This window comes from Athene noctua, chromosome 3 (assembly GCF_965140245.1).
Source record: "Athene noctua chromosome 3, bAthNoc1.hap1.1, whole genome shotgun sequence".
Lineage (NCBI taxonomy): Eukaryota > Metazoa > Chordata > Aves > Strigiformes > Strigidae > Athene > Athene noctua.
Genome location: NC_134039.1, coordinates 58,891,869 through 58,901,868, shown reverse-complemented (window position 1 = coordinate 58,901,868; position 10,000 = coordinate 58,891,869). Strand labels below are relative to the sequence as shown.

At 39.2% G+C, this 10,000-nt stretch overlaps 1 protein-coding gene across 5 annotated transcripts in view; it reads right to left on the bottom strand.

Moving 5' to 3' along the window:
- FOXP2 (forkhead box P2) overlaps nt 1-10,000 on the bottom strand; it is a 444,944-nt gene that overhangs the window by 188,420 nt on the left and 246,524 nt on the right. For 4 of the 5 annotated variants that reach the window (XM_074903120.1, XM_074903121.1, XM_074903122.1 and 1 more), the window contains exon 4: nt 2,897-3,074. In XM_074903120.1, the coding sequence (XP_074759221.1) occupies nt 2,897-3,064 (168 nt within the window). In that variant the 5' untranslated portion in view covers nt 3,065-3,074. Of the gene's footprint in view, nt 1-2,896; nt 3,075-10,000 lie in introns of those variants that run through there. The other variant, XM_074903124.1, reaches the window with a different exon arrangement.

Genomic DNA, 10,000 nt, shown 5'->3' with positions numbered 1-10,000 from the left:
CTCTCTTGATACATGGATGAGGAATAACTCCCTTATTTAAGTCAAATTTCTTATTTCTATAAAGATCACAACAACATAGATCATCAAGCCAGTAACAGGACTGTCCAAACTCCATATAATTGCTTACAAGAACCTAATGAAGTCTATTATTTTAGCTTATTTACTTTCTATAAATCCACCAACTTGTGATCATAATGCTTGAACAAGATGCAAATTGGATATAACTTGAGATTTTTAACTTAGCCCAGTTGCTCTTTGTACATAGTCTAAAATTTCTTATATTTAACTTTCCCCAGTACATATTCATGCCACAATGGAAACTGATTTTGTGATTTTACTCAGCTGACAGAACTATTCCTAAGCATTAGTATAGCTTTATGTAGCTGCCCAGCTGAAGAGAATGTATTAAAACCAGCAGTCATTTACTTGCTTCCTTTAGAAAAAGCTGTAACAAACTTGATTTGTTTATTTGAAGGCCCCCAATAAAACGACTCAGAGAAGCCAAAACCAGAATGTTAAACTATGACATCAGTACATTATATCTTTCACATATTTAAACAATAAAAAAATCTTAAGACTAATAACTGTGGGTACAATGGTGTTTGGTCTGTTTTTCTACTTGTCAAAGTTTGTTAGGCAAGTCGCATATTAAAAATAACATTTTAGAGAGTTACTACAGTGACAGTAATAAAACCAGCCATCACTTCCCTCTTAAATCATATTTCAAAAGGCATCTGGTCAAAAACTGAAAAAAAAAGAAACAGAAAAAAGAGGACGAAAAGCAAAAGGAGTGTAAAGCTATGCTTTATCTAAAGGACATCCTACTGCATGTTTACTAGTGTTTATGTTTCCCATCAACATATTTTATAGAAGGATTTATATGCCTAACTCAAGTTGTATTTAAATCCTATGGTGCAGACCCCACCATAAAATGCCTCTTGAGTCCTATTAACTGTACCCATGGTTTTACTTTGCCTGTCTGCTTATTTAAGATCTAATCACAGTTTTGAAGAAAAGATTGTCACTTCTAAGCCTGTCCCCTCAGAACCTGTCTGTTATTAGTACTCAACTGGATATTTTCATCTTCAGTTGTTATTCTCTGTGGTCTTTGCAAATGCTATCTACTGGAATCTGTGACTGTATGGACAAATTGGCTACAAATGCCTAGGACTGCTTCTCTGAGAAACATGTAAGTGGCACATTATTCTGTTGGTATTTTTGTGTTTTAAAGTGTTTCACTTAAATTTAGTTTTCTAAACATTTTCGCCAATTAAATACACTCAATAAAGATCTTAAAATGCTGTTATAATCTGAACACCTGAATAAAGGTGATGGCATGCTTTTCAATGAAAACAATTATTAAATTTATATATATATGTGTGTGTATATTTAATTTTATATGAAAATTATATATATATACACAGTGTACACATAAAGATAATAGTATGTCCATATATATAGGTTTAAGCCTGCTAAGAACTTAATGAAGATACTGTAACCTGTATTTCCTCAGACTGTAATACTGTAAGTGCTCAATTGTTATAACAGAATACACTTGAATTTGAAGCAAGGCACAGATTTAAGCCTTAACATTTTCTTACATTTCAATCTATGACTATTTAATTCTTTCACATTTTTTGTCACCGTTTAAAATATTTAACTATAAATGTAGCTAGTGTACACTGCTTAATTCAGCACTAAGAATGATTCAATTTTAAGACCTATTATGACCTGTTATTTCAGAGGCCCGTACCCATACAATTTATCTATCATGGTAAAACATGTTTCTATAAAACAGGGTCTTTATAATACTTCATCCTATGGGTGACGACTTTCCTTCCATTAATGCAATACCTGACATTGTAATGAAAAACCTCAGTATTTACAAATGAAGGGTTTGAACTCCCAAGGTGCTGAGTGGCCTCAGCAGATGAAAGGACCAGACACTGAAGACTTTCAGGAGTTCAGAGCAGGTAATAGCACTCTGCAGAATCAAATCCCAATTATTTACCAACAAACCGTCTAGCTTCACTGCATTAGTATAGTCTGCGTCCCCTGATGGGGAGGCAACTCTTTATGTAGATGAAGTAGAAGGAATTATGTTTATGCAGGTTTTAAAAGGAAAAGAAATCTTACAGTGACAAAAATTAATTGATTGCACCTCATAATTAGATGGTGTCAGCAGTCCGACAACGGTTTAATTTTACAGTTTCAAACATAAAATCAGTTCTCCATTAACTCGTTGAGAAAACAGACAAACTTAAAACAATGTTTAAAAAGTGAGAATGGAAACATACCTACAGAAAAGCTGCTTCTCTCTTTTCCCATATTTTCAAAATCACACATCCAAATCACACTCATGCACACACAGACAGGCACATGCCCTTTTTTATTTCAGTGGTTCAGAACTAAGCAGCATTTTTTATTTACACCTACGACAGCAAAGCATCTTTACTGTGAGAAGTCACTCAGGTCCCTTCACCCCAGCTCCGACTTTGGAACAAATCATTGCAAGCGAAGCGAAGTCTCAAGTAATGTGGCCCTCTGGTGGAAAGCTCTGCATCACGTCCTATGCGACGGAATCGCACAGTAAACTAACAGATTCGGAAAACATGCACTGCAAGGCTTTGGCACAACTTTTATAAATACGCCATGGGATTTTAATCACCAGGCAAGCGTGGTGGTGTGTAGCACTATCAGCAAGATGTTGCTGCCACGAAAACGGGATCCTTGCATTCTGCATGAACGTGCACAAAAACAACAACAAGTAACGCCCCACGCTCTTCACTTGCACGACACTTCACACTCAGCACGCACAGAGGGTCTGCGGAAGGGTGCCCGTCCAAAAACAGCCCTTTATTTGTTTAAAAACAAACAGGAAGCAAAACAAACTTACCTGCTGTTGTTGCAGATGCAGCAGTTCTACTGTGCTTACTTCAGTGCTCGTGTCACCACTTGATCTTCCATCTCTGCTGCCAGCATCTAATTGGCTGCTTAGAGTGCTCATTCCATTTTGATTCATTGAACTGTTGCTTATTGTCTCTGTCGCAGATTCCTGCATCATGACTTAATACCTAAAAGTGATTAAGAAGTATCAATTAACACACGCGTTACACCTTCACACTTCCATTATCAAGATGTCCCTCTCTGCCAATTACACAGACAGCATCTTTAGAAGAAGAAAAAAGCCTCGCGGAGCCGTTTACCAAGAAATGCGATGCAAACTCTGCTTTCATACAGATACTAATCACCGGAATTATGGTTTCTATAAGCAATCTTTGTGTGCTTACATTTAATGGCCAAAATAACACACCATGCATGCAGCATGGTCAATAGCATTTATGAACGACTACATTTTAAAGTCTACCTATAAAACCAGTTTAAATGAAGGCACGATTTCACACACTGCTCTATATTTCCTATTATCTAGCTTTGACAACCATGGATGACTATACAGCCTTATTTAAAATATTCACTATCTTGATTCTGTCAGAATTTTACAGCATATCTTATGCAAGGCTGTTGTTTAATGATGCACAGCTAATCATACAAAATTAAAATTTTGTAAGGGTGTTACAAATCATATGGTATCAACCAATGATAAATAGCATAATGGGCTTCTCCTTTTTTGTGACTAAATAAAATTTTGCCTCGGAGGCATTTTAAGAAAAAGCTCCTGCCGCAAACACGTCAGATATTGCCTATTTTTTTAATCAAACGGCTGATATTCATTTATTTTTCTGACATTTAAAACATTTAATACTGTCCTTCCTGGGAAGTAATTAAGCTTATGCATGAGCAGCAATCAAACTGTTCACTTGAAGATGACTTAAAACTCAATTTTAACATAGGCAAATAAATGAAAGATATAAAATTAATTTTCCAGGCATGTATTAGATATGAAAGCTGGAAATAAAATCTATCAAGAATATCACTAATGATTGTGCTAAAAACAGCATAAATTATGCATATTACCTTCTCTACAGTAATAAATGTTTTATCATTTTCACTGCATAAATATACTGTACTTTCAGGATAGCAATGAGATGTCCTGCCAAGATCAGTTGAAATCTTTGCAGTAAATAAAGAACCAACGCGCCCTTACAAACCAGAGTTTCAAGGCGCATTTTGTATCTGTAATATGGAAAGGTCAACGTCTCTTCTCAGAGCCACCAAAGTCCTCTCCTGACCTCACAGGGTCAGAATGGACCTCACTTTCCTTCACCTTTCACTCCCAACATACTGAAAGAGTCCCCACAACAACCTGGCTGAGCTGCAACTTTAAAAGACACCTCTGAATGGAGAGAGACGTGTAAGCAAACGGGAAAAGAAACAAAGCTTGCTGCTTAGCCTAATTATTGAACTTAGTTATTTGCTCCCTTGCAAAGTATGAGTGATAGCCTTTCTATGGAAAAAAAAAAAAAAAAAAAAAAAAAGCAGGAAAAGGATCATTACAACTTCAACTATGTGCATGGGATATTAATCAAAACACTGTATGAATTAACACAAACAAGAGCCTACAAGATAAAGTGAAAGTATATACTGTATGAAGAAAGTTAAAATAGTAAAAGAAGAGTTATTTAAAGACGGTCTGGTCAAAAATAAACAGGATGCAAAAAACCCAAACATGAACACAGTTAAGATAAAGGAGGGCAGCTGTTAGAGCCCACTAAACAACAGCAGCACTAGATGTGTTTATGAACAAACAGCCCTTCTTAAACACTCTTACGAACATCAGCAAAGGAAAATAATAGAAATGGAAAATGTGATACACGCAGTGATGAATTTTACAAGGCAAAAACAAAGCTAATACTCTTTTCTGAGATTAGGCAGCTAATAAGTATTCAAATTAGGCATAAATTTTACATGTACAATGTTTAAAATATTCAGAGAAAAGGGTCTGATTGCCCTTAGTAGTTATATGAAAATTCTAATGCGGGTATGCCACAACTGTGGGAGCAGGCAGCCCTTTCCGATTTTTACAATATTTACTTTCAATAAAAAGACATGTATATCAGAGTGGAAATCTATTTAAAACACTTCATCAACTGTATCGTTACAAGGATTTGGAAATTCAGGAAATTCAAACATTAATCCTCTTTTAGTCAAACAAAGATTTAACCAACAGACAGGTTCATCTTTTACAAATTCAAATGTAAGACAATAACAGTGGTACATTTAGCCAAGCGCATTAAAAGGGCAAAGAGGTGTAAATGTTAGATAATCAAAACATTAGAAAACACCCAGAAATTTAATAAATAAATATATTAGCCCCCCCCCCCCGCCCCATTTTTACTTCTCTCCGATTCTTTCATTACAATTAGCAGAGAAGGGTTAAACATCTTCTAGTTCTTATTAACCAAAGGGCTTTATGTCTTGTGGATTTTGTATCCTTGCAAAGCCCCAGAGTGTAGCTCGGGCTCTGCATTTTAAGTTAAAGTGTCTGTGAGCCAGCAGAACCGGCTTTAACTAACATGACCAGTAACACTATTCTGTCAATAGAAAACAACAAATCCAACCCAACAGCTGTGTACAGAGAGAATGAAACTATAGAGTATGAATACCAGAAAAGGTAATTTATTTGGAAGCGAAGTGGAAGAAATGCTGAAGTATTTATACAAAGGAGTCCCTAGAATTTTATGTTACGAATAAAATGGTTTTTCTAGTTGTAAAAGGGTATTTTAAAAAACAATACTGAAACTTTGGCTTGAGTAATGCTCTGTGTTGGTTGTCCACAGCCCACTTCTCACTGCCGGCAACTAAAAAAGGACTGCTGGAAAAAGCAAGAGCACAGAATCTTTTTCTTTTCCCTTCTTTTCGTCTGCATACACACAGACACACACCCCCCCCCCCCATACATGTGTATCTATACATGTGTGTGCATGTACTATCAACTCTAAGCCGTTACAAATTAAAGTACTGAAAACATCTAAACAAGGATCATTTCTGATACCTATGTATCAGTTACTTCAGTTACTGATGTCAGAATAGTATGAATCTGCAGAATCTCACTAAGCAAACTAACGTACTTTTTTTCTTTCTTTTACAACATAGTGCGGTTTGTTAGCATAATAATCATAAATAAATACAAAGGAAATACGACTGCCATATACTAAGACTGAAAGTTTAGTATTTCAAGTAGGACAAGAAAAATACACAGGTCCCTGTTTACACACATTCACACTTTCTAATCCTTCTCTTTTTCTCTTGCTGTCACACTCGCTGTCATGAGCTTTCCTACACAGGCATGCACACACACACACATCCACATTCACAGACACATACATTCACCAGCACCTACTTCTGCTGTGATTCCTAAACTCTTGTTGCCAAAGGTAGGATATAAGCTCTGCTACCAGGTATTTTAAACAAAGGTATGGGGAAAATATTTGCTGCTCTCTGCAACAGAGAATGAAATGGTACATTATTTTAACATGTGGTTGCGCTGCAGGTTGAATGCCTAATTCTGCCAGGGTAACCAAGCAATTACCCGTACCAGAAAAGAAATGCCGGTCCTGTGAAGTTAGAAGCCACAGTTTTACTTTTCTCCCCTGCAGTAAATTGTACATCTTCTGCGTGCGCGTGTGCACGCACGTGCACGTGTGTGTGTTTTAAACTGGCGAGTCACTGTACAGATACTTATTCTCTACACCACTTCCCTTTTGAAACATTAAACTGACACTGGAACTGACTGCACAAGATTGCATTTTCTCTTCCTAAACAACTGGAATTGAAAGGTTACTTAGTGTAACAATATTTACTTGCAGAATTGTGTTGTTACCAAGGGTATAATGGATGGTGGCTATGCAGGTTTACGCAAGAATGAGTGAAGCATGAGGCATTAGCCATGTGTTTGACATGTTTCAAATTGCTATAATCCAGCATTAAACACACCCAGCAATTCATGCCATTTCTTGCAGCCATAATCTTGAATAAAGCGTGCACAACCACTTATTATATAAATTAGTATATGACTCCCTGTTATAGTCACAACAGTGCTTTTGTGTTTATTTTGCATCAAGATGTGGTCTTTTATTTGTACAAATAGCAGGATAGAGAGCCGTAGCTCAATTAGACCTCCTTACTTTGTGGCGGGGTGCACCGAACGCCAGGCTCGCGGGGTTTGGTTTGCCCCGCCAGGTACTGGCTCTGCTGGCGCCCACGGCCCCGGCGCAAAGGGCGGCTGCCGCCGCCGCCGCGGGCCGCGCCGCTGGGCCACCGCCCGCTGGGTCATCGCCCGCCGGGCCACGGCCCGCCGGCCCCCGGGGCGCCGCCCGCGCCGCCGCCGCCGCCGCGCCGGGAGGCGGGAGCGGGTGCGCAGCGCCAGAGCTGCCGGCAGGGGGCGCCCCGGGGCAGGCAGCCCGCCCCGCCCCGCCCCGCCCCGCCCCGCCCCGCCCCGCCCCGCGCGCCCCCGGGGCGCTGGAGCGGAGGGCCGCGGGCGCGGGGCTGAGCCCTGCGCTGCCTGGCAGGCCTCGGTGGCACGGTTCCACGTGCTGAGACAAACGAGACGCTCATCTCCGGGCGCCAGTCCGTCCTGTCCCCCCGACAAGTGACGCCATCCCGGGCGCTGTCTGTGCGCCCTCCATGCCACCCCTCAGTACTGGCAAGGTGGAGGTCGGCAACCACGGCCACAAACCGCCTCCAGAAACCCGAGCAGCTGCCTACCCTGCTCCGGGGCGAGCCCCCTGCGCCTGGGCAACACCCCCAGGCCCATAACCCCACACTGGCATTAAGGTGCCCGTGGTGGTTGATCCATAGACAAGACAGACCTACAGCGCTCAGTACCACGAAGCTGACATTCCCCAGCGTGCCCGTGCATTCCCCTTGCTTCCCTTCCTAAGACGCTCCCTAAACTTCAGCCTTTTAAAACTGGCCCACGATGTAAAAGCAGAGGTGAGGAGCTAGGCTTAAATAATGGTAACTTTTGTGCTCTGCTGGAATTAATTCATCATTGACACAAGGCACAATGCATCTGAAGTCTTGCGCTGGTACGTTAAAAGTCTTTAATACTTAAGATTGCCTAATAAATCAAAATGCCAAATATGAAGGACATAGCTGAATGTGTGAGAACAAAAAATTAGACAAGCCAAGAGAATATTTGTAAAGGGGTTTGGGGCTTTTTTTCACTTTATCTTAAAACATTTAGCTTTAAAAGCCTGAGTTAAACAGAGACATAAATTACTGCGTATTTTTTGAAAATCTAAGTAAACAAATATGATTAAAACACTAATTAGGTCAACTGCTATTGAAATACTGTAAAATAAAGTACCTATATTAGTAGGCATAATATAGTACTACTCAAGTAAGTTTTCTCTGTGAACATGTAAAGTATACTCAAACACCTTGTGCTGGAAGGTCTTTCAGAAAAACAGAGCTTAAAGTTCTGAGTTACAGGACGTATCAGCATAATCAGAAAGAATACATATCACATCTGCACCACTGAGTGAAGTCAGCATCTTTGATGAGAAAAAACAGAATTTTCATGGTAAAAAAATCTTATCTTCAAAGTCAACTAATCACTTCACTATTCAGAATATCCTCACAAGAGAAGATGGTAGTTGTGAGTAAAGTAACAATTCAAACATGGCTAAAAAGATCAGCAATGGGACAACAGCGTCTGGATCACAACACAGAAAGTACTGCTATCGTGAAGAATTCAAGCTCTAGAATCAAACTTTTAAGTGGGCACTCATATGGTGGGTCTCTGAAAGCCGTATTTGAACACTGATTTACAATAAATTGACAACTAGATTTTTACAAATTATCACAGATAAGATTTATTTACTAGAAAAAAGAGGCAGCAGCTCTGCATCCCCCCCATCACTCCACACACACAGAGTGCCAGGTAGAGAAAACATGCATCCTTCCTGCGGTATTCTGTCTTAAACAGGTGCACTCAGCTGGCATGAGAAGGCTTTAAGAAATCCAGTGAACTGATTTGTGCTACAGTTAACTGCATCCGAAAAAAAAAAAAAAAAAAAAAGCATTGCCTAAAATACTTATCTCTGTACTATAAGCCACAGTTTTTCCCACCATCTGTGTACTATGGTTTATTTATATATCAGATGTTTAAATGAACATTCTTTTAACTGACTGACACAAACAGTCAGATAAAGGTATTGAAAGTAGACTATCATACTCAATCTTAAACTAAAAGCTATCCTGCATTTTAAAGGCTCTATCTTCTCCTTTCATAATATCCCAGTTCCTCAGGACTAATAAAAATAGTAGGTCAGTCCTGGGCACAGTAATTTATCTGCTTTCTAAAATTCAGGGATATATTGTCACACACATCCAATTATTAAACAACAGTTCACTTCCCCAAACAGCAAGTAAGGTCTAATTAATTTCCATCTGCTATTTATTTTCACTTGGTGGAAAAAAAAAAAATAATCTCTATGAAGGCCAGTGTTATCTATATGATAGATACAATATTATAAGATGCATACCCTACACATAGGATAGTGGCAAAAACCTGCTACAGTGCATTACCTACAGCCCACACAGAAATGAGCAGCCAATTTCAGGATAAGATTCTTATTTGAGCATCGACAGCTTGGGAAACCCCACCTTGGAAAGCACACTTCTCTCACTCCCTCTCTCTGTGTCTATCTTCCTCTCTTTCCCAGTCTTAAAAAAAAAAAAAAAAAAAAAAAAAGGGGGGGGAAGCAGCTCTTCAAGCTCTTGAGAGTAGGGAGACTTTATTACAGTCAATGGAGAATTTAATAGTGAGAAAGCATTAGGGCAGTAGGAAATAATTAGAACTGTGAGAGCTAGGGAAGACCTGCCTAGCAGGCAAATTCTCTTAAAAAAAAAAAAAAAAAAAAGTGCTTCTTACAGAGTCTGTATGGCTTACAAACTGCAAACCCAGGGCCAACTTTTTATGCCTTTTTTTTTTTTTTTTTAAATTGTGAGGAGCTTGCAACAACTATCACTGATATTTTCCCTCCCCTGATCTTTGAATATCGTGATAGTACCTTCACGTCACCAGACAGTCTTT